Raw genomic sequence first — 25,528 nt, 5'->3', positions numbered from 1 at the left:
AGTGCATGGGAAAGGAATCTCTGAACTGGTAATCTCTTTCCTGTAGCAAATAAACTAAATTGGGGAGGGGACAGTGTGTGAGCATACAATACTATTTTAACTATATAATCATCTTCCCAGCTGCCACACTGCTGAGAGGTAGTTACCTATTCCAGTGGGTTCACCAAAAAAAGAGTGTTTGCTTTCTCCATTATACCCCCCCCCTTTTTTTTTTTACTTACGGTAATCTTAAGGCAACCCTATTGCCACAGTCTTTTAATTCCAGACAGTTAAACTTAAATATGTGATGCTCTAACACAGGGGTGGAAATGATGCAGCTCTCCAGATATTGCTGGAACCATTGGTGACACTGACGAAGGCCAATGGGGGTTGCAGTCCAACAACATCAGGAGGTCTACATGACTTCCACTGCTGCACTGCTGTATAGATGATAAGAAGAAACGACAACATACTCCAAGCAAATTTTATTAGAAGTCTATTCAAGGAAAAAAACCACAGAGACCCTTTGTATGTAAGAATTCAAAGTCAATTTACCTGAAAGCAGGTATGAAAAAACTTGTTCTATTAAAATCAGATAACAGAGTAGAAACAGTGCTTCTTCTTAAATATCACAGGCAGCAGACACTTAAGTCTTCCATCATAAATGGCATCAAAGATAAATATTTCACAGCAAAGCTGCATGCACATCTAGTTTATAATGGAAAGCCTTTGAAATATAAAGCTTTTGCCATGAAATTTGCAGTAATAAAGGTATGTTGCACAAAGATGTTTCTTTATCTGTCTCATTGACATTTCTTCATAATAAAGACATATGTACAATTTTTAAGATTTGGCAGGTAAAACCATATTATAATTCATAAAACCTTTGCATCAAATCCTATTTTACAGAATTGCACTATCCAAATGTGCTTATACATTGGAGGGGGGAGGAAAGAAAATAAGATGATGTTTAATTAGTGGAAGGGGTAGCTTGAAGATCAAATACATAACTTGATTCTTTCCTCCAAAATAAATCAACAATAAAATGGCTCTGTACAAAAAAAAGCAAACATATGTACAAAATGCTACAAACTACAAATTTGCAAGATCTGTCCTTTACCACAAGAGAAATGCAGTAAAAGCTTTTGTTTTGTTGCCTTCTATAAGGTGCCAGAAAAACCAAATATGGACTGCTTTGCGTAAAGCCATAGACATAGAAAGTCATGTATTTTCCATCGTACACTATTTATGCCTGTATACTGCATACAGAAAACAAACATTGTGTTCAAATATTTCACACTAATCCAAGGATAAAAATCCATCCACATGTACCTGTTTTCATGCTTGTGCCTTTTAATTTCTTTGCTTTAATGTAATATTGCTAGAAAGAAAATATAGTTCAGCCTTGTTAAAATGTATGTGTGAACACATGTACCAGAGTAATCGCATATATAATACTTTCTATGGATTCCTGCTCCCCCTCCCAAGTGAATTTATTACAATAAAACTATTACTATTTTTTCCTTGCTGAAACATCATATGATAAAAGAACTTTGAATATTAGACTTTCAGTTACTTTGTTGTTGCCACAACGTATTTGTGATACAGCAGAGGACAGTTTCATTGCTGACTTGCATTACAAATGGTTGTAGTTTCCCAGAATTTTTGTGTTTTTCACTTCCTTAATTTCAAGCAGCAAACATGGTTTCCTTTGGATTAGCTTCAGATGATATGTACAAATACAAGACTCATTCTTATTGGGACATGCAGGAAGTAGGGACTTGCAGAATCTCACATTAGAGAGAGATATATGCTGTAATTGTGCTGGGAGAATCCACTTCTCCTTGGACAGAGAAGCACATGTGTTTCTGTCCAATTAGGAATACCCTTGTTACATTCCCGAATTTGACTTCATTTGCACATTATCATTATTAGATACGTCCCAGGTTTGGGAGATGTGTATCTTTCCACTTCAAATATAATATGTGCAGATACAGAAGTGTAAGTTATGTTTCCTTCTTTGTACATATCATTCCTATGTGAAGCTGCTTTTACTTAGAAGGAAAAAAAGGGGAGGGTGTTTAACCAATTTATGATCCTCCCCTCACTTGCCCAAGTCTTATGAAAACAGATCCAGCTGGGAATCATGGCATAGCAAGTAGCCTAGTAGAAACCACCTTTTGAATGATCCCCGCTTGAAATTTTACAACCACCTTGCATATGCTGAAACGTGCAAGGGCATGGGAACCATCTATTTGAGTAGTTATCTTATTTTGCAAATGAGTAAAACCAGGCAAACTTGTGAAACAGCAAAGTGAAAGCAACACACACTGCTGGACTTTAAAAGAATGTGAAAACTAATAAAAAATTAAAATGTAGACCACAACCTGCTCTATATATGAGGTGAAAGAAGATAAGAAATTTTTCCTAAGGACGTTATGGACAGACTGCCCAAAATAATATTGATAATTCCCTGTACTGTTGGGAACAAGCTTTTTCTTATATGTGTGCTTCAAATTGGTAGGGAGCAGACAAAGATTTAATGCACAAAAAATATACACTAGAAGTTAGTTAGACTAATTCCTCTTGTTTCATAAAAGCTCAGCTATCCAGTCATAGCTGTTACAGTAATTCTGCTGGCTGAAGGGTGAAGATGGGATGGTGGAGATGAACTAGATGGCTTCTACCTGGAATTGCAAAGCAGGAAAACAGAAGGCTGGTGGAGCATGTTTTCTAGCAGCTTTATATGCAGATGTGTTGCAGAGATGTAGCATAAATAAGTAGGATAAAAACCAAACAAACAACATTTCACAGCCTCTTGACATAGTTTCCAGGGAAAGTACCAAAGAATTTTGTTCTTCTGGAGGTTCCTGAAAGTAGAAGTAATAAGTGAAACATGGCACAGTAGTAATGTATTACTCTCTAGACTTTATATTTCATTTTAGGATATTCATTAGCATATTCAAAGCTACATGCTTTGGAAAACATGAAATACATTGTACTAGAATGGAATTCAATTGCTATAAAGCTTTAAGCATGAAATATGGAGAATTTTGCTCAACTCAGAGGTGGCATGGAAGTTTTCATGACAGTAGTTCATATTGATCAAGAGACAAGCTGACTTTACACATTGAAAATGTAGCTCATTTCTTCAGCAGTTATAACTTCAGACAAATCTCTAGCAACATACTTGGTTCTTCCCGTCATACATTTTCTGGATTAGGATTTATGTCAGGGATTAACTGCAAAATCAAATGGTCATATAGGTTGAGTTTCCCTTACCCAAAATGCTTGGGACCAGAAGTGTTTTGGAGCTTTCTGGATTTTGGAATATTTACATATACATAACGAGATATCTCGGAGATGGGACCCAAGTCTAAATATGAAATTCATTTATGCATTGTATACACCCTATATGCATAGCCTGGAGGTAATTTTATACACAATTTTTAAAAATAATTTTGTGCATGAAACAACGTCTGTGTACAATGAACCATCAGAAAACAAAGGTGTCACTATCTAAGCCACCCCGTGTGGATGATTTTGGATGTTGAAATATTTTGGATTTCAGAATTCTGGCTAAGGGAGACTCAACCTTGTGTGTGTGTGTGTGTGTGTGTGTGTGTATGTAGGTGTCCTGATTCTTTTGCTTGGGCACAGATTATATATCTGTTAATAGCAAGTTTTTTGACTTTCTTTTCCCCACTGCAAAGATTGTTACTGAGCAACTCCTTGGCAAAGCATTTCATTTCACTTGGACACCTAAAGATTGAAGGGGATCTGCATTTACAGAAACAGAATGGGCAATTCCATGTATATATGTGAGATGCTTCTCCAACAAATTTGTTGGGGATGCCCACTATGGCAAGCAGTGCTTAACAAGTGGCCATATTAAGGACTTACCAAGGTCCAGACCAATGGGTTGGGAATTATGGGGCACAGCATGTTGCCAAATTTGTAGTAAAAAGGCATTTAGAAGAATGTACTTCATGTTCAAATAAGGCATTCATCAGTCAGAAACAGAAAAGTGGGTGTACACTGCCTCTAACATGGCTAGCCCTCACTCAGAGTACATATTTTGCCAATGACTCTCCTCTGCTAAGGGCCTTAAATCTGCCATATTACTAGACATGGTGCTAAAAGCAATTTTGAGGGTGGGAACTATCTTTTGGACGATAGTTCCCACAATTCCCAATCAGCATGGCCACTGGCTATGCTGGTTAGAGGATTCTAGGAGCATCAGTCTTTATTAGTAAATGTTTGCAAGCTATGGTTATACTCTGAAGGAAATGTATACGAAAAAGCAGGGTTGCATCTTGGGATCCTGCTGCTTGTATCATGATTACAATGAAGTTAGAGCTGGCCTTGTGTGGGAGTTCTGCTTTGGATGAGAGGGTTATATATGGTGTATATGAGGAAATTCATGAATACACATTCTGTCTCAAAGGCATGACATATAACAAGTTTTTTTTTCAGAAGACAGCAGCACTGCTGTGATCACATTAGGTATATTTTGCTAGCCATATTTTTTTAAAAAGCAGATCATTTAGCAATGCAGCCACTGAAGTAGTACATATAGCCTGAAGCACAACTAAATTTAAAATAAACATACCCACAAACCATCCATCATCACACTTTTCCATCACATCAATGACATCTCCCTCTCTGAGCTCCAACTCATCTTCGTTCCTAGGAGTATAGTTATACAGAACCTGAAACCTTAAACAGGACAAATGGATGCATTTAAAGAAAAAAACCTTAGCACCTTGAATGGTCAGAGATAGAGAAGCTTGTTCATTAATCCTTTGAGGACAAACAAACAAACAAAGCTACTCATGAAATTTATGCAAAATGAACCACAGAGGAAAGGACTTCCATCCCAGCAACCAATAATCTAGTTAAGCAGAATATTTGAATTCAATTAAATTTAAATTAATTAAATCCAAATAATCTGGACTGATGAATTAGACTTAATTTGACTCATAAGAAAAAGGTGCAAAACTAAATTGTACAATACATTACACTTCTGATTTGTTAACATGCATATTGTACAGAACCACAGCAAGTAAGGAATTAATGTATAATGTTAAGATACAGAGAAAATAAAATTCAGGTTGTAGTAATAATACAACTAAGATTGTAGCTAAAGCTGTATCATTAGCTGCCTGAGCACTATCAGGCAGACTCAATACTAGTTGGATCTGGGCTTTTGCTGCATTACGGGAAATACCCATAAAGTATCTGTGTAGATGTGAAAATGTAAAATGGCAAGTACATTTGGAAATACAGATATGCCCAAGGAATTGTGATTAGCCTCACTGAACACAAATTTTCTCAGAAATAGAGGATAATATGTTTATTCTGGATAATGTGTCAGTTGATGACCCACTTTGCATGTACATTTGCATTATTGAAAATGCAAAATATGCACTCACAGATCCCTGACAAGTTTAAATGCATTTGCTAATGCAAATGTTATGTGTGGACTCAGTGTGGAGAACAGTACACTGATTCTACATGAAATACAGCACAAGTTATTTTTGTCTTGTATGAATGGTTTGTTCTCTTTATGCATCTGTTGTTTCTGACACCTATGGTAAACTGGGTACCAGATTTTGTTTAGTGCTATCAGTTGTTCCGAGAGATGCACAGAGAATATGCACAGAAAAATCAAAAGATATTCTTCAGTTTTAACATATCTAGGCTCTGAGTCGCAGCGTAGTTCAGGTGCAGTGCAAGAAATATTTATATCAATTTTATTTCACATGAGCGAAAAAATTTTTGTGACACAAGTGGAGGTAAAAGGCTTAAAGTTTAGACTCTGGCTTTAGTGCAAAATTGGTAAGGTTGCTACAGTTTCACATTCATTTTCTAAGCAAGACAATATAGTTAATATCAGACAGATGGAGAGATGTGATTAGAATAATATACTTTTTAAATGCATATTAACCTCACTAAATCTACATAGAATTATTTTAGAAGTTCCCCAGGGACAGAATTTCTGCCTTTTGCATGAAAAAGACAGCTTTTGTCCCAACCACTAGCAGGCTGAAGTAACTGCAGAAACCCACCTCAAAACCCCACCACAAAACCTGGAACTGGGAATTAAGCAGAGAAGCAACCCTATATGATACAATGTTTGCTCAGAAGTGCACCATTCAGTGACAGCTACTGACAAGTGAACATGGATAGGACAGTTGCCTAATTAAGTTCAAATGTATCCAGGCATGGTGTGAAGAGGCATCATTGCATGACCATGTTCAACGTAAGCAGGTTTGGATTTAGTCAATGTCTGGCTGGGAACACAATGCCTGGTTGGCACAATCTGTTATGGCATCCATATTAATCACTAATTCTACACAGATTTGTTTTGGAAGCTTCCTAAGGACAGAATTTTCCTTCTTTACCAAGCTTCCCTTCTTTCCCATATTCATATTCATGTTTGTTAATATAGAATGAATTGGGATGAGTGGGACCTGATCTAAATTGGCCCCTTTTCTTGATAATTTGATATCAATATAGCCTGCCAAACTGCAAGTTGCATTGTCATCTAAAACCCAGTTTCTAAAAGTTTCATCCAAGTCATTAACATATATACTTCTATATAAGTCAACCTCATATACAGTGTGCTAGCGTCATATGCAACTTTTAGCATACGCTGAAAGCTGCGTGGGGAGGAAGGGGCGTCGCGTCCCATAGGGACGAATGGGGCGTGCACCTGTGATGTGTGCACACCGCCACGCCACTGCATGCACGAGCCCCATTCATTTAAATAGGGCTCAAGCATACATGTAATTTGCTTTACACGGGGGAGTCTGGAATGGATTCCCGCATAAAGCAAGGGCACACTGTATAAGTTGAGGGCAGGTTTGGGGGGCCAAAATTATAGATTTTGATATACCTGTGGATAAGTGGAGGTGAAAAATTAGGGGAAGTGAGTGGGTGTCATCTGTGCCAGCTGCTGTTGAAGGTGCCCTTGAGCTGCCCATGATATACATGTGATTGTTGGTGCACCCATATTTGGGGCAGGTATGAGGGTGTTTGCACTTGACTAGAGGCTGGAAGTGTTATGGGGAGTTCAATGAGAGGGAGAGAGAAATGCCCCTCCACTTGTTTTCTGAGGGAAAGGCACCTTCTTGTTTGGTTCCCCAGTGGAAGGCAGGCAGGTGGCAAGTAAGAGGATGAATTCCCTGGTAGGGTAACACCTCCACATCATGAAACCAAAGCCGTGTTAGAATAATGACTTGTTGTTATTGAGGTCATGACAGCAGTGATGCTGTGCTTTAGTAGGGCTGGGAGGATGAAGGGTAGGAAGAGGAGCAGGTTCAGGGAGCCTGGTAGGGACTAGGCAGGCAGGGGAGTGGTGGCCAGTTTCCATGGCTTCTCCTCAGGCGCAGGTGTCTGGGGATCCATATTTGCAACTTTGTAGTCATCATGGACATGCTCTTTCCCCCTTACCCTCATCACCCTGATATTGTGAGAAAGTTCTGGTATAGTTCCTTTGGGGGGGGGCAGAAAGCAGTGTGCATTCAAGCAAACCTCTTGAGTTTTTTAACCCATGTCTTCCATATTTCCCCATCTATTAGATGGGAATGGGAAACTGGTGGCCAAAGTAATCCCTGGTGGGTCCACCTTTTGTCCCTCCCTCTGCATGTGTCTGTACAAAAAGGCAAGTGGGAGAGGTAGAAGTTCTGGGTTGAGTGGGTTCCCTTTCCTTCCTCTCCTGTGCCCTTGTTGGTGCCATTCTGCTCAGGGCAGGCCTTTGAAGGTGGGCCTGTGTGGCTGCATCCAAATAAAGCTGAAAATGTGTCTGGGGGATGATGGTGGGGGTAGGAAGGAGGAAGCTGAGGGTGTCAAAAAGGCCCCAGAGCACTCGTTCTCAAACGGTGGGACAGGACCCCCTGGTGAGGTCCTGGAGACTCTGATCCCTTCTCCTCTGCTTTTCAAACCTTTTCTGTTCTGGACGGGAGAGAAAGGTAAGGAGCGTGCTTCAAGCTTCTGCTTAAGGAAAGAGGAGGCTTATATTTCCTTTCAAGATGTTAAAATATGAATATACACGAATGTCATACCTAACAAGTAAAATACTTTAATTCATATACTACATCAGGTGTGTGACATCTATAGCAGAAGATGACATCCAAATGTAGATGTAAAGGGGGTCACAAGGGTAAAAAAATTGAAAACCCCTGCCCTAGAGCCTACCTCTGTGTGCCTCAAGCCAGAAGGAGTTTTCTGGGTTGGCTCCCCCCAGCACATGGTTTCCCCACTGGTCCCTGAGAGTGATCACCCCAGATTGGGCTACTGGGAAGGGAGAGGTAGAGGATGGTAAAAACGCAATCCAGAAAACTTCTCCTGGCATGAGGTAGGCTGTAGGGCCTTTTTGGCAGCCTCAGCTTCCTCCTTCCTTTTCCCTCAAGCTGAGTGGGCCAACCTCAATTCCTATGCTAGCACTGATCCATGGATAAGCCAGTCCAGGTTAATTTTTAGATTTAAATTTTTCAACGTATAGTCAAGTATATACGGTATCTTTTGCAAAATAAGCTCTTGTCCTTTTCCTACTCTGATTTAATGTATCCACCACATCAACCTGGAATGTTCATACTAAGTATTTTTGTATAAATCCCAAAGGATAATTTACTCCCCATCCTAATTAATATAGAAACTATCATCTCTAGGATAAAAATTATGCTAATTATGAAAAGTGAATATGATCTGCAATTTGGAAGTTGACTGCCAGTGCTAAGAAATCCCGCAGCATTTGGTACAGCAGCTTAATTAGCACATTTCCTTCTGTGTGCTTGAATTTCAGCAGAGACTGCAAAGTTGTTCTCAGCAGCAATGAAATAGTGTACAGTTTTCGAAAATTCACAGTACTCAACCAATAAGCCTTACAACAAAATTTACTGCTACTGAATAAAGGAGGCAATGCAATCAAGTGCATAACTTGCATAACTCCAGTAGCCAAAATCCAACAGTATAATGACTTATCTGATGCTTGACTTTTTACATCCAGTGCAACAGAACTGCAACTCTTCTCCTTTCCACCTCATGACCAGTGAGTTAAACTCTCTTCAGCCCTCTCCTACATATATAGTTGGAAGCACATTTTATGGATGGTGTTATGGGTCATGGGTCCATGTGTGAGTCAATGGTAAATCAGGAAAATCCTAAACTGAAGGAGGGATAGCCCACTTCCAATCCTTTCATGATGTTATCTGTATCCTATGCAATGCAGTACAGCATAATACTAGATGGAAACAAGCCACCTTGACAGATAGTGTCCTAAACTGCACTCCCAATGCAGAAATAATCCAGTTTGACATCTCTTTAACTGCTATGGTTCAATGCTATGGAATCCTGGGAATTTTAGTTTTGTAAGACATTTAGCCTTCTCTGTCAAAGAGCTCTGGTGCCAGAATTAACTACAATTCCCAGAATCCCACAGCACTGCACTATGGCAGTTAAACTGGTGCCAAACTAGATTATTTCTGCAGTGTGGATGCAGCTACAGATGGCTAGTATTTTTCTTTATGACATCAGAAACTTGATACTATTTATTTAGATAAGAATTTGAGTAGATTTAAATACTTACGGTTCCCCCCCACTGTGTATATTTTCATGAGCAAACACAGGGCGCTGTGGCTGAAATGAAATGAGTTGAAATGTAATAAGAGTATCAACTGTCACAAATTTAGGTTTAAGCTTACTATACGGGCCTGTATAATATGTAGTTCTAAGGCCATACACAGCTCATCAGGTACTTCATAATAATCTCCCTTGTACTTCTGGTCCTAGGGCTGCATCAAGAAGTTTTTTTTAAAAAAAACTTCTCAGTGATCACAATACAGAACCACAGGGGGGCTGTATGCAATGTATGGTTGACATAATGCTTGTCTTTATCCACATAATTTTAAAAAAAAACCCAATCCAGTTAAAACATAAAAGACAGCATAAACTTCTAGAATTTCTTGAAAACCCTTTGCAACATGGAAGCCGGTGTTAACTCTTTTCAGCCTAAACCTTGCCATGCCAAAAAAAACCAGGCATGTTTTAGCCTCTTTCAAATCTTCACATACAATCACAATTCTATTAAATGAACAAATGGACAGTTGTGACATGAAAAAAGCAGTCCCAGAGAAGCAGAATTCAAAACAGTCAACAACAGTAATGGAACATACAGCCATTTCTTACGATTGCTCAAGACAACATTCTTGCTAAAGTACTCTTCCTGACAGATATTGAGCTGGCATCTGCAACATGCTGTGCTATTTTGATACTGTTCACTCTTGAGAGAATTATGGGATTTTTTTCTTTTGTTTGTTTGCTTAAGAACCCCATAGGGAATGCAGAAAGAGCAAAACAAATTATTTAAAAGAATGCAGATAATTTATCAACATCTAGCTTTATAAGGAGATAAAATGGCAAGTATACAAAAAAGATAAGCATGAACTTCCTTTTCCACTCCTAAAATCATAGTTAATCCAACTTTTGAAAAGCTGACTTAACACTTCCAAAAATCTGTAAAAGAAACTGGCTTTGATGAATGATAAAATAAGTAAAAATAAAGCTGCAAAAGGTTTGGAAAAATATAACTTGGAATCTGTGGTTTATCATTTATTGCTTTCTTTTCAGCCATAAGGTCCATAGTTCAATGGAGCAGTCCTTGGGGTATATTTACATAGATCTGTTGAAGTCTCTCCACACTTAAAATCTATGTGGATTCTGAATGGTTTACAACTGGCAAGCAGGATTGTGTGTGAAATGAACTGAGGCACACACAAAAACCACATAGCTCCCTACAAGGAGATAACTGCACAAAGTGTGGATAACTATGCATGATTATGTGTCTGCTTGTAAATTCAGTGTAAACAATTTATTGTTCCATATGGAACAATTATCACCTGCACTTTCCAGCAATGAAAAATGCAAATGTTATGTATTTCCCTAGAAACTGATAGATCACATGGATAGCAGAGACAATGGTAGTCATCTTTGTATGCCCTAATTCATAATATGTCTAGATTCTATATATATCTGTCTTATTATATGGTTGCATGAGTTCTACAGTGAGTATAGAAGTATCTATTATATCATACAAACCATTGTCTGTATTCATCTCAACTTATATTTTGGTACAAAAAGTAGTATGAATTTATCCCTGGTTGTCCTTATTTGTTATTCACTATCTTCTGTGTCTAATGAAATCACAAGGCCTTTGGATGACCCAAACAATGACACTTACAGTATATAATTTTTTAAAACTACTACATTTACTTAACTTTAATAATACATGACATGATCCAGCCAAAGCTTAGTGCTTTTATGTACCCCTAATTTAAATTGGAAAGACTGAAAGAAATGTTTAGAGTTCCTCCAGATAAATTAAAAGTGCCAGGATTTGTTCCTGCATAAACTGATTTTATTTCTGATATCCAGCTAATCTTTTGTTTGTTTTGATAAATTTCCAGTGAACACCAGGTATTACAAAGACTTTTTATTTCCACTTCCCAGTTATTTTTTAACTCAGTTACTTTTTTAACTCAGCACATTTCAAAATCAAATGGATTGGTGCATGCCTGTGTGTTTCTACTGTACCGGAGCCAATAAAGATGGCAGCAAGTAAACATAGCTATTGTTTCTAGGATACAATTTCAAGAGAGATTATGCGAGGGAAAAAAGAATGTTAGCATTAGAACAAAATAATCCTAATGCTTAACTAGTATAATATTGCTAAAGCACTTTAACATTATGATGACAGCTCCTGAATAATATTTATAAAAAGCTCATTGGAAACTGGTGAAAATCGATTTCTGAAATGCTGCATGAGACTAGATGTGACATGTCATCAGTGGTAAAGGACACAAGGCAAGGAAGGAGGGAAGGAAACCCAAGATATAATTGTAAAGGAGTGGATACAGGAGTAGGAAAACCTGTGAATATGGAGAAACAATCAAAATGAAAAGAATTGAAAACGTGATACTTTTATGCATTCTGGTTGACCTCTTGATTTATTTAAACTGAATAAAATGGAACCTAAAATGGCTCCATTTGGCTAAATTGTGCCCAGATTTGCTAAGCAGTATAAAGATACTGTATATCACTAACTGAACATCTTAATCACCTTTAGTAATCCTATGCAATAATATTTTAGTGTATATTTAAACCCAAAGATGTAGTGTGAGAAATGGATCATAAAGCACCCTAACAGCTTGATAAGCTGACATTAAGCAAGCCATATTCATACTACTGGCATTAAGCAAACCATATTCATACTAATACTTTGAAAGACCACTACAAGAGCTGGATAACGTAAAAGATTTCCAGGGCAGAAAAGATATAGCAGTTTGGAATAATAATAGATAGGTTTCCCTATCAGCACTTGCCTGTAAGCAGTTTTAATCTTTTCTGCAAGATATGCTGAACAGAAACATTAGATATTGGTTTAGACCATGATTTTTGTCATACTTAATGCAGCCCCTTTGAAATCAGTGGGTCTCCTTTGAAACAAAGTGTGGCGGTCCCATAACTTCCAGTGGGCATACATCAGCCCAACCACAGCATATTACATTAGGTACATGACCAGTTCCAAGGGACATATATCTTATCTGTACATAAGATACATGCTTGAAAATCTGTCTCTGGACTTTATCACACGGGGGAAATTGGGGGGGGGGGGGTTAAACAGTAAAAATTGTGTTATTTCTCCATGAATGATTTGTTTATTGTCTGTTTATTCCTGGGATAATGACACTTTAATCACAACATAATGTGAAAATGTTAATCGCGGTTGCACAATTTTCATGCGATTGTTGCTGTTTAAGCTCCTGATTTTCCCCACGAGATAAAGTCCTTTGTCATGTGCATATGTTAGGACTTCAACATGTACATTTCTAAAAAATCCCACATAACATACCAATGCAAATGAGTGAAGCAGACATTAAATTTCAGGGCTTTTAAACATAGGTTTGAAGGAAGGAGATGTTTCTAAAAATTGAGACTCATAGCAGATAACAGAGAAATGTAGAAATAGGATTTCCGATCCAGTTCAGTACAGGCAGAGTGAAAAGCCCCATCGGCATAGTTCTGTGGGATCAAAGTGTTAAGGGAGGAGGCATCTGGCCAGAGTGATGGGCAGTACAGTACCTGGCAGCAGTCTGTCTGGAGTGGGGGGAGTGCTGTTGTGCCAAGCAGCATGTCAATCTGCTGTATTGTATTGCCCAATCATTACAGAACAACAGGGACCACTCTCACAAGAAAGTCTGCGATGCTTCCTTGCAGGAGCACAGAAAACTACTTTGCATTTGAGAACTGCAAAACTGTTGTGCCATCATTGGTCAAGGCCTAAGTTTGGTGCATGCATACCAGCAGAGTGCATGCACCTAATGTAATTTGAATTGGTATTATAAAATTTAAATTAGTCTTTTTAAAATTTAAATTAAATTAGCATTTAATTAATAACCAATACAGCTCACTATATGTAAAGAGAAGTAAAAGATTACTGAAAAATTAAAAATGTAATAGACTCATCTTGTAATATGCAGAATGTATACCTAGCCCTGCTACAAAAAAGCTAATCTGAGTATTTCCTTTAGGATATGTTATAGGTATGAAGATGTTTTTAGGAAGCTGTATGTATGTGTAAGCAAGATCTAGAAGAAGTTTAGATTATAAGGTTGAACATAAGAGAGGGAAGTTGGAGTCAACAGAGAGTAGAGTTGGAGGAAAGTAAATGAAGTAAGAAAGTTAAAGCAATTGAAAAAGGTTCGTGTATGTAATGGGATGCGAAGATAGACGAGAGTTAGAAGGAGAGTGAGGGAAGAATAGTGTAAGGAGGATGAAGTAGTCGTAGTAGGTTACAAGAAGGTTTAGTTTAGGGAAAAGAGTTCGGTAAGGTAGTAGATGGTAGGAACTGTGCCTTTGGAAGGCTATTGACTGTCATATTTTTACTTCTTCCCGATGTTCAATTATTTGTAAATATAGATGTAGAAGGTTTGTATGAATGTTTAGTATGTAGTTAACTATATGGTCTGTATGTCTTGTAGAAAGTTTGTATGTACTTTTTGTATTAATAAAGTTTTATTATTAAAAAAAATAAAAAAGGATATGTTCAGGTAAACCTTCATTAAAAAGATGTTCCTAAATTATTGAACAGATACTGCTCTTGCCCTTGTTACTACTTATTGTCAGAGCCTGGAAATACGTTTTAAAAAAGTAAATAGTTGTTACAGTTCCAAGCCTGCCAAGTAGTTTTCTTTGCAATTGTTTTTAAAAGTAACTCTATACAAACCAGCTTTTCAGAAGTACTTTTAGATGATTTAAAATCATTTGACTGCAACAGCACAAAACACAGCATGAGTTTGTACTTGAATCTCCTCTACCATTTAGTGAGGCTGAAAATCCATAACTGAAGTGTTACTATCACATCCATGGCAAAAGGAACTGTCATCCTTTATTAACTTGTAATAGTAATGTAACTTATTCACACCCTTGTAATAGGAAAAAGGAATTAATTACAAGCAACTTGTTTTGCAATCATTTACTTTATAGATTTGCTTATTATTTAAAGTAACCAACATTTTTAGGTACAGTACAACAATCTCAATTTATCACTGTACCTCTGTGTTTTCACAAATGATATTGGCTGCCAACAAGTAAAGTTAAAATTATGACTGTATATTAGAAAAGGATGATGCCTACATTATATGTGGCCTGAACTCTTTTAGAATTTTTTAAAAATTAACACTGATTATTTAGTTTCTTCCCTGCATGCTACAGGAAAGCAGCACAGCCACCAGACAGATACAGTACATGGAGGATTTGCAATATTTTTCACCAGTTACACTCTCCAGTGTCTTCAGGAACAGCGCTCTCTAGAAAGAAGTACAGTAATCAAGACTTGAGAGCATTGGTTGTCCATGAAGATGATTGTTAACTGTGACTCTAAGCTTATAACTGGGGGCCTTTGGTGAAAATGCCCCTAGTTACAGAGAGCTTCAACCTCAAAAGTGAGAATATAACCAGCCCTCCATAGTCACAGATTTTTTTTATCCATGGATTCAAGCATCCACGGCTAGAAAATATTTTTAAAATATATGAATTCCCAAAACCAAACCTGGATTTTGCCATTTTATATAAGGGACACCATTTTACTGTGCCACAGTAGTTAATGGGACTTGAGCATCCACGGATTTTGTTATCCACGAGGGATCCTGTACCTATTTTTTTCCATGTAGCCATCTGTCATTGCAACACCCTAGGATCCATTTCATTTTTGTGTAGATGCAAACAAACTTTTCTCTTCACCCTAACCCTTTTTCTTGTAGTTTTGACAAACAAAGCTCATAATACTGTATACAGAGACATTTAAGATACAGATATGTACAACATTTGGTTTTGACATAAAAGGCATTAATCACACATGTTTGTTTACAAAAACAGAGCACAGATAACTGTATTAAGCAGAAGAGATGGCCCTTTAAAGAGGGTGCAGTTCTAGGCACATATGTGAGGAAAAGCTGATGCCAATGGCAGCTCTGAGAGAAGCAGTGCTATGAGGAAGCATGGTGTCAAGTGAGTGCAAGCATATGTTGCCATAGCAGCAAAATATTTTGGAAGGGGAAAAAAAGGGAATCATGCATTTGGAAACAAGGAACAGCAGAACTGACATTATGAAATCCACAGAATGTGCAAATGAGACCTTCTTATTTGGCCATCACCAATGGCCTCATAAGTACGATACTTTGAAACAAGAGGAGTTCTTTAAAAAAGAAGGAAGAAAGTTAAGGATAGACTCAGGTAGTTAAGAGAAAATGGGTTTTTTAAAGGGTTGTTTCACTGGCCCTTTCAAGAGCATGGGGGTTCTGCTCCTTCCCCACAAAACTTGACAAATCACTTACAACCTGTTGTGGTCTCCTTAGTGCTATCACCCAAAATGTTTCTGTTCTAAACAGTAGCATAGCAAAACCGAAAGAGTATTAGAATGATTATTCATACATGTGCATTCAAGACCTAGGAAACAGAGGCCTCATTCCTTCTACTAGGGGAACTCTGGCAATACATATAGGGCCTTACAGTACCATACCCTATGTGAATAGCTGTGCCCTCTGACAGGTGAGCTGCAAGATCTCCTTGTCATAACAGGGCTACGTGGAGGTTTGCCGATGACAAATATCTCTCTTTTTAAATCAGCCTAGAAAAACCATAAATACTGGGTCAATTCATCTACAAGGCCACACTAGCATTCTTTACTGATTGTTTCATTCTTGCACACTTCAACAAACCATTTTTCATCTCCAAAACAGCCCTTGTGCAAAGACATGCAGATCTGTTAATCCAGTTTGCCTGAACAGATCACAGCCGTTGTTATTGCTGATTCCCCCCCCAAATCAAAGCGCTTAAAACCTACAAAGCCTATAAAGAATGTGTTATGTCCAGCTCACCTGCTGTACATTTTAAAATGCAGCTATATAACTGATAAGGGAGGGATGACTTCAAAAAGCTAAGCACACAATCAAAACATCATTACAAAGAAAATACAAGCATCAGACATTATAACACAGGAGAGAATGAAACAAGTTCACAGCTAAAAGCTGATCTGTTTTCTTAAAGGTCCTAAATGCATGTTTTCTTTGAGTGAATAGTCAGGCAGGGCTGATCCATGAAAGAAAAGGAGGCCAGTGCCTCCTTAGATTAGATTTTCAACTTGCCTGAGAAGGCTGAGTTGGGATTTTTTAAAAAAAAAACCAATACTCTGAATGGTTTCACACATTCTAAGAAGTCTGAAAAAGACAGTGTGAGTGGCAGTTTTCACACTAATTTTGTAACTTTTGAGAGTATGTTTTTTATTGTTAGTTGCACCACTTCAGTAACTGGATGTAATACCTGCTAAATGGCAATTAATGCTAATAAGATTCCTGCTTCTCAGCAGCATGCATGCATGCATGCATAAATAAATAAATACTGTCTTCTCTCACAAGAATGAATAAACAGTGACTGGATGTCTGTGATTTAACAGTGCCAGTTGTGGAATCCTTGCAGGCAGTGAACCGAGATTTGATCAGAACAATGTAATATATTGAAAAGCGATAATAATAACCCATTCTTCATTAGGTAGCTGGGATCCCTCGCTCTCAAACTATATTGCAATTATTGACTTGCTACTGTATTTCAACTTTTGCCTAAAATATCTGTACATTTGTTGGGGGTGCTGCTGTTAACATGTGCTTTAGGTGAAAAATATGAGCATGGCATAGATGGTTTATTTTATGAAAATATTTTAAAATGCATTCATTCATTCGTTGAATTTACATCCTGCCTTTCTCCCAGTATAGGACTCCAGGTAGCTAAAATTGCAGGCTCATAAAGAGAAATACATTCCTGCAGTTATTTCCTCTCCTTCCCCAGGATGACCAGATGTCCTAACTGCAAAGGAGGATAAGGCACCGCAAAATGTAAAATATTCAAGAAAAATGTGGGACATTACCAAATAAAAACAAAAATTTATATTTATACATATCAATATAAATGTATGCTTCTTAGTCATGCTCAAAATGGAGGACATTCTGAAATTCCTCCTGGACAGAAGGTTGAAATGTAGGACATGTCCTAGAAAAGGAGGATGTCTGTTCACCCTGTTCTACTCCCACCAAGTTGTTTAAACTCTTTGCAAAGGTAAGCAGCAGCCCCTTAAACCTGGCTCTGAAACAACAGGAGGACTTGCTCAGCTTGAGTTTAGCCAAGTGCTTCCTAAGACACATCAGTTTGGTAAGAGACCCTGGCCCTCCTGAGCCTTTTCCTGTGGTATGAATGCATTACTAAGAAAAGGCTTCATTATCTGCTGGGTGTATGAATGGCAATGCAGTTGAGTGGCTTTGATACTCTCTTCTACTTGTTCATTCCCATTGGGGCTTCCCTGACCATGGATGTCCAAGGGAGGCCATTGACTGTTTCTGTGAAGATGGGGATGATAGCATGCTAGCATGTTATTTCTGGCATAGCTTTGCTTACTTCTTGGATCAGCTATGCATCCTGGCTTCCAATGACAAGAATGAAGATGTTTGTTATAACACTAAGAAATCCAGGCTTTGCATATATGCTGAATAGCATACCACTAGATGACCTCAATCCATACCACTATATAACTTTACCTATGACTTCCCTCCCTATGGCTGACAAAAGCCAATAGCATAAAATTCAAGGATACTTTTCCAGTAGATTTGAAAGGTGTCATGTGAAGTGCTTATAGATAAAACATATGTAGCAAATGGCTTATTAATACAGTACTGAAGTGGAATCAAAATGTAGATATGGACAAGGACAACTTTGGGAAATATGAACAGTGGTTGATAGAGTGTGCCAAAATTGTTCTCTGTAGGGTTTTTTGTTTCTGTTTTGAAACTTGGTGCTGTATCTTAATTCTGACAAAGTAATTTCTGATCTGCTAATTCATTCTGACTGTTGCTGTTATCAATAAATGTATAACGATTGAGTGATTACTCAAATATCCTACTGAAAGCTGAGTTATTAAATAATCTAAGTGCATTTAAACAACTTTTTCTTAAAATATTTGGATCTGATTACATGCTTACATTCTTAAATGTTAGTCACCCAATCTGATTTTTTTTTAATTTTAAAAATTAGGTTAAGCTTCCAGGCTTCCCATTTTTCCAAGCATTTAAGGCGGCATGCAGTATTACATAAAGATACTGTTACCTTTAACTTTGGTGATTTTTTCTCCTGTCTGTATGACAGTTTGGAAAGGAGAGGGGGGGAGTGGGTAACAGCAGACTTGGAGGATGTAGACACACATTCAGAGGAAGATGTTTTGTCTGAGTGAAATGGAGGACTAGAAGCAAGGCAGGAAGGAGAAGTAGAAGGCGCTTGTATCCCATAGGGAGGTGAAGCTGCCTTAAAACATTTAAAGAGAGACAATAATTGTGTGGAAGAGCAATTGCAAAGGGAGAGGAGTAGAACACCACCATCAATGAAAGGAAACAAGACCTTGTCAACCCATCCATCAATTGTTATTCTCACACCACAACTGTCCTACATCATTGACTGAATTTAATGGGGGCATCACACTGTATAATTCTCTACTCATGATCTGTGTTTTCTATGCTTTTTATGTCTTTTTTCTTAATAATACAGAAAATCCATTAAGGAAAAATAACAGGGTGCATTCTGATCAGCCCTCCAGAGAGGAACACCCTTAATTCAGAACATGACAGTGCTTTTCCTATTTTGCTATCCAGGTGTTTTGGACCTCAACTCCAAGAAGCCCAACCAGTCTGGCCAATGGTCAGGGATTCTGGGAGTTGAAGTCCAAAACACCAGACGGGTCAAAGGCTAAAAACTTCTGATTTAGGACAAACTCAGGATTATTAGAAGCACAAGGACTGGTCTCTGTGGTAAGCAAGGCATTTCCACTCATTGGTAACCTCTCAACTCGACTTCTACAATGTGCTCTACATGGGGCTACCCTTGTGCCAAGAAAAAAATGGGGGCATGTCCAACCATGTGCATGCCTGCAGGAAGCTACCAGAAGTGCAATCCTTGCTTATAAGACCAACGGCTGACGTCAAGGATAGTCAGTGCCTGTCATTCCTGGAGACACAAATCCTAGACAATGGCTTCAAGCATATTTTGACATATACCTTCAAGCTGAACGCAAGCTACTAAAGCCTCAATAAGCATCTTTTTCCTGACAGTCCTGGGCTTCTAAACATGTGCATTTCAGGTAGAGAGGGGGAGCTATGCCATGAGACAGACTGCAATGCATGGCAAGTAGGGTGTTCCTTAATTTTGTGAGGCCAACTCTTTAATAAAGATGTTATCACTTGTCAGCTTGGGCTTCTGTTATGGAACATGTGTGCTCCATAGCTAGGATGAGATATATAAAATCTAAAGGTCAATCATTTGACTGTGGATAATTGCTACTTCTTAAAACTTGAAAGCATTCTCCCCATTCCTTTCTTGTGAGAGAAACTGGGTAAATGTTTTACCAGAAGGTGACTGACATCTGATAGGTCACCAGTGTCAAAGACAAATGGCTAAGGGACCAGACACAACCCTATGTCAGTTGGGCACTTCCAGCTGGAGGCTCCCATATCATGGGATGGCAAATCTGCTCTAGATTTTAGCCTGAGGCTTAAAGAACCTAGCCATAAAACAGGTTTATACGACAGTCCCTTTTGAAAATGGGACTGAAATCTGGAATGAATTTCCTGAACCACTGACATGAGTACCACTGAGGATGAAAATCCGTATTAAATTAATTTTATACTTTGCACTGCCCTATCTTTTAGTTTAGTCTAAAGAAAATGTATAGGTCCTCAGACAGAATCAGGACCACTATACACAAGTAAGGAGAGGTTTAATCCTCTCCTCTCCATCTTTTTCCTTCTTGAAATTCACTCCTCTGCACACCAGTTAAAATGTTTTTGTGTGCGCAATAGGGAGGGTCTATGAGTACATCAGCTTTTTCTTTTTAAAAATGTAACACTGAAAAGGGGAGGGCTGAGAAGGAAGTGTCAGATTTTTTATTTTTTAAAAAGAAACATTTAGTGCATGATCACATTTGTGGCTCTTTCTTTCAAATAGCAGAGATGGGTTCAGATCATATCTGAAGCAGGAGTGTAAGTAAAGAACAAGGATCCAAAGGACAGGGACTTAATTCTTTTCTACCTCCAACAAAGGTAAAAGGTTTTAAAAAAATAACTGGGATTGCATTTTGTGGGTTTTACCTATACAGCACCTAAAGGTTTTTCCAGATGCAACAGTGCAGAGGCTTCTTGAGAAATTCAATGTTCTTTGTCTAAGAAAGAGGTGGGTAGACTCCCCCAGCACAGAAACAGCCTGGATGTCAAGGGAAGTTACTTTTTCTATTGCTAATGGAGTTGAGATTTTATTGCCTATAGTTTACGACTGTCTCCCAGAGCAGCATGGCCAAAGAGAGGCATGGCCTCTGCTTGCATTGATATCCCACCAAGACTAGTTTAACAACAACAGAGACAATATCTTGACAAAACATAGGCATGTGACTCTAACATTGTCATTTCTTCTTCTCCTGTATGATGCTTAACACTTGTGTCTGAAAAAGAAGCCAATAGAGCTTTGAAAGCTTGTATGATGCATTTTGTACATTTTTGGCTGGCTCAAGGAAGGCATAGCTGTTTTGTGGATTTTGGGTGTTACTCTATTTTGCTGTAAGGCCAGCATGGCTAGCCCTGTATATGCAGAGGGAGTGGTGATACCTAACTGAAGAAAACTGCTGTAGAAAAACAGCAGCTTCCTTTGAGGTCAAATGGTAATAGTGAATGCTGAAAGAAGATTTTGACTGGGAAAACTGCATGTGTGAAGAGGTTGCACCATCATCTACAATGCCATGGTCCCAATCTAGATGATGGTATCTATTGCTGCTTCTTAAAATAGGTATCAAATTAAAGATATGCCAACATGATCATGCATCAAATGTATCTTCTAATTTGGTTCAGAGTTTTATTCAAGGACTAGTCATTTCCCATTGTGGAAAAGGATATTGGGAAAGGAGCCAGTGGTTCTGCATTCCTGGTGAGAGCCACTGGTAATGGCAGCTAGGTCTAGAAAGAAGAAAGGATGCATAATTCAGTTAGGGTGATACATCGTACATTTCTTCCTATCTCCAAAAGAAAGGAATGGGAATAAGACAGGTCTTGTGTGTTAGTGTATTTGTACTCTTCATGAAATTTCTACTAGAACTGCACATGCAAAAAAAAAACACAAAATTGAGAGATTAGACTTCAATTAATGATGTGAAAGTAGGCATTTGTCTTAGGAAGTTTAAATACCTCTTTTTTAGTATCTGGTGAACTGTCCCCTTCGCAAGATACCATGGGATCTCTCTTACTTCCTACTGGTGATTCTAAATGTTCATGGTCTGGCTCTTCCTCTATATGGAGCCTTGCCAATTGTTCTGTTACATCAGGGGCACGTCTGTAGAAACCTGAATCTTTATGTTTTGACTGCCCCCCATGGATTATTGACAGCAGCTCTTCACAGATTTCTTCCTCCTGTTCATCAGTCTCAGTCAGGGTTTTGAATAAATGGTCTTCTTTGGGGAGAGGAAGAGCAGTGTCTCCTATTTCTTGTACTTTTGGAGTTGTGTCTGAGAAGCTTTTCCTTTCCTTGACACTGGGGGTTCCTCTCATCTCTTTGAAATGGCTGCATTCAGGTTTATGTGCTTTGTCATGAAACCGGGTTGCTGGAGGTGGTGATTTACAGGTAGATGAAGAAAATGGCTGAGGTGAAGCTGGCAATTCAGGGAAGGAGTGGGGAGCCTTTGGTGAGGTGATCGGAACAAAATGGCTGCGCTTTACTGGAGGAGCAACAATATTGGAGAGCCCTGGTGCACTCTGTGAACCTGTTAAAGCTAGAGAGCTGAATTCATCTAATTCAGAAAGAAAGCTTTTCGGAAAAGGTGGAGGAGAAGGGGAAGGTGTACTTGGAGATGAAAAGCCAAGAGTCAGCGATAACCATTCACTGGTGACAGCCTGAAGATTCTCTTTATTAGAATCTGGACAAGAAGAGGGCCGGTACCTGAGAGGGAGGGATGGCGCTTTGGAATCCAACTTGAGAAATAAGGGAAAGCACAGGGTTAAAACATAGTGAAGAAAGATTTCAGGCTCTTGTATGGGATAGAGAGAGAGTTTGTACATTTCTAAATAATCCTATGTCATCTCCTAGTGTTAGGATATTATATCATTCAGCATAAATGTCTCAAAGCATTAGCACATGAATCAAAAACCAGAAAGCTGAAAAATGAATTGGTATCAAATTTTTACCAAGGGATTAAAAGTCAAACATCAAGACAGATATGAATCACTAAGTTCATGAAATGAATCTGATGCATGAGCTTTACTCTCCTTTAGTAAACCTATGACTAATGGTCTAGATGTGACAACCAGTCCTTCTCAACCACAGCTATAATTATTTTGAGGAAAGAGCGGTACGGTCTTAAAAAAGAAAACACAGCTTGGGTGAGGGCACTATTAATATGAGTGTAAACCTAATCAAACTAAACGATTTTAAGTTGTGCAAAGGTTAACATTTTTCATCACCTGACATTAGAACCATGCAGAAATATCCTTAATACAACTACATATTGCTTTTATGTCCTCTGCAGCTACACAGTGTATCCTTTAGATGAAAATTAAAACCATTTAACACATAATTACATTTGTCTTAAAGGTACACAAGCATTCAAATGCTATTTAGTGCACACCACAGACAATTATTGTAAACAACTATATATATTTTTATAACCATATATTTCTGAAAATTATTACTGGCTGAACCATATTGCAAAATTAATTATTGATTGTAGTTTCCTTCTGGCAAAATAAAGGTCCTTTTGTAAGAATGGCAGAGCTGGGATTCATACGTATATTGCATCAGTGGATATCCATTGCTTGAGTAAAGACTGAAAATGTAGGTTTTTGTTGTTATTAATTCTCAGAATTAACCATTTAAAAAGAAAACCAAATCCCTTTGATTTCAAAACATTTTGAAGCCATCTTTAGGAACACAGTGAATAACTGTGAACCACACAGACCAACCATCTAGCCCAAAACTATATGGACAACTTTTTTTTTTTGACAAGGGCCACATTACTTCATGACAGTCTGTTGGGCCTGCATGCTTGTGGTGGGTAGGACTTAAGGCTAGAGTGCTTTTCTTTCTTTCTTTCTGTTATCCCATTATCTCTCCTTGTCTTCTTCCTATAACCTAGCAGCATGTTACAGAAACCCCAGTTTTCACTTGCACAGTCCTGAACAGGCAAAGGTTTTTTTGAAATCACCCGAAGGGCCACATGATAACAGAATAAGGGTCATCATGTATGACTCTAGAGTCGTGGATTACCCATCTTCTAAATTTACTGCGAATAGATTTGTGGGGTTTTCGTTTTTAGAACTTCTCCATACAGTTTCCCCTCTCTCCTTGTATAAAACATGGAGGAGTTCTGGTGACTGACTACCACTATTCTTTTCCTGGAAGACACTGGAAGGGCATAATAACAAGATATCTCCACAAGGCATCACTCTCTTTGCTGCTTAGGGACAGAGCGAGAGAGTTTGAGAGTGGGAACACTTTATAAACTACTAGAAAAAAAGAAACAGATTCCTGCTGAAACAGTTTGGGGCGATAGAGTCCTCCTCTGTTTCTCCTATCTTCTATTTCAGTCTAGTTTCACATACCAAAAGTGATAGATATGACAGAAGACTGCTTAGCGCTCTTTTTCTTCACTTCCCCTTCTCTTTTGGTCCAAAGAATGCCTACTGTATGTTGATCCAATTACTTCACTCTTCTCCATTGTTGAATACAGAGATTTCACAGAGTGCCAGCAGAAACATCCTTAGTTTCTGCATGACTATGTGCATGGCTGGGTGGAGGTAGTAGGAGAAGGAGCCATTTGGATCTACATTTGAGGGGCATGAATGGGCGTTCTATAGCAAGTAATGGTAGTGCAAATTTCTGTCTGCCATTCTCTCTGGCAGGAAGCTGCCCAAAAAGGAAATAGACTTTTACCTGTACCTACAGATATGATTAGAATATGTGTAAAACTGATGACATTAAAACATGGTAATAGCCCATCAGTGATGTTCTCAATGCTTAAAATTGAAATACAGATGAAAAATCTCAGCTACTATTTGACAAAACTTGTGACAAAGGGAAGAGGATTTCTTTTGCAATGTTAGAAGATACTCCTCTTAAAAGTTCTTCCATTTACACCACACTATGAGCCATCTATAGACATGAAAGTAATATACAAACCATGATACTTAATACCATATGATAATACATTATTACAACCAGTGATTAAGATGGCTCTTGTGTTAGAGGAGTGATAATTTTAAATGAGTCATTTAAAGTGCTAAAACCTATTTGGGTAAAGGGTTCAAGCACTTTGGACATCCCCTTTAAAGTTCAAAGTAAAATGTAAAGCCAATTCATCAATCCGCAGACACGAGAGTCACCAGTCATCATGGATTAATATATAATATATGCACAAGAGAAAAAGATTTCTGATACACTTTTGGGGAAAAACAGAATCTCTCCTTTATTCTCAAATATTTATGTGTAAAGAGCACATTAAATTAGTAGCTTCAACATGCTCAAGTAAATTCACTCTACTGTCCGGCACATGCATATTTAAAATATGGCAGTAGAGAAAAGATTTAATTAATAATAGGCTATAAAGACAGTAATATCTCATATACAAGTAGTTTATTCAAATGTTCCTGTCTGTTATGCATCTTTTACTCAGTATCTGATAGTATGTATGACATTTGCTTAGAAGGAAGTGGAGGTCTGAAACAATGGAAAGGTAAAGAAACAGGGGCGGGATACAGACGGGCAAAAAGGGGTGTGTTCATGACGTCATGAAGGTATAGCCTTCAGACGGCCCTTACCTGAATGCCGCCATGAACACGCCGCCCGCACGCCCCAAGCGGGAAGAAGCGGCATTAAAAAGGTGCTGCTTTTCCCCACTTCTTTTCTATATAGTGCGCAGCTG

At 38.3% G+C, this 25,528-nt stretch overlaps 1 protein-coding gene across 7 annotated transcripts in view; it reads right to left on the bottom strand.

The window, feature by feature from the left end:
• Positions 1-449: 449 nt before the first annotated feature.
• Positions 450-25,528, bottom strand: part of SORBS2 (sorbin and SH3 domain containing 2) — a 245,847-nt gene continuing 220,768 nt past the window's right edge. For 6 of the 7 annotated variants that reach the window (XM_042467682.1, XM_042467686.1, XM_042467683.1 and 3 more), the window contains 3 exons: positions 9,572-9,621; positions 4,592-4,698; positions 450-2,849 (listed from right to left, as the gene is read on the bottom strand). In XM_042467682.1, coding sequence (XP_042323616.1) covers positions 2,788-2,849; positions 4,592-4,698; positions 9,572-9,621 — 219 coding nt within the window. In that variant the 3' untranslated portion in view covers positions 450-2,787. Of the gene's footprint in view, positions 2,850-4,591; positions 4,699-9,571; positions 9,622-16,060; positions 16,169-18,690; positions 18,886-21,803; positions 22,584-25,528 lie in introns of all 7 variants that reach the window. The other variant, XM_042467681.1, reaches the window with a different exon arrangement.

Source organism: Sceloporus undulatus, chromosome 5 (genome assembly GCF_019175285.1).
Source record: "Sceloporus undulatus isolate JIND9_A2432 ecotype Alabama chromosome 5, SceUnd_v1.1, whole genome shotgun sequence".
Classification (NCBI taxonomy): domain Eukaryota; kingdom Metazoa; phylum Chordata; class Lepidosauria; order Squamata; family Phrynosomatidae; genus Sceloporus; species Sceloporus undulatus.
The sequence above is the reverse complement of the archived record's forward strand: the minus strand, read 5'-3'. Positions and strand labels throughout refer to the sequence as shown.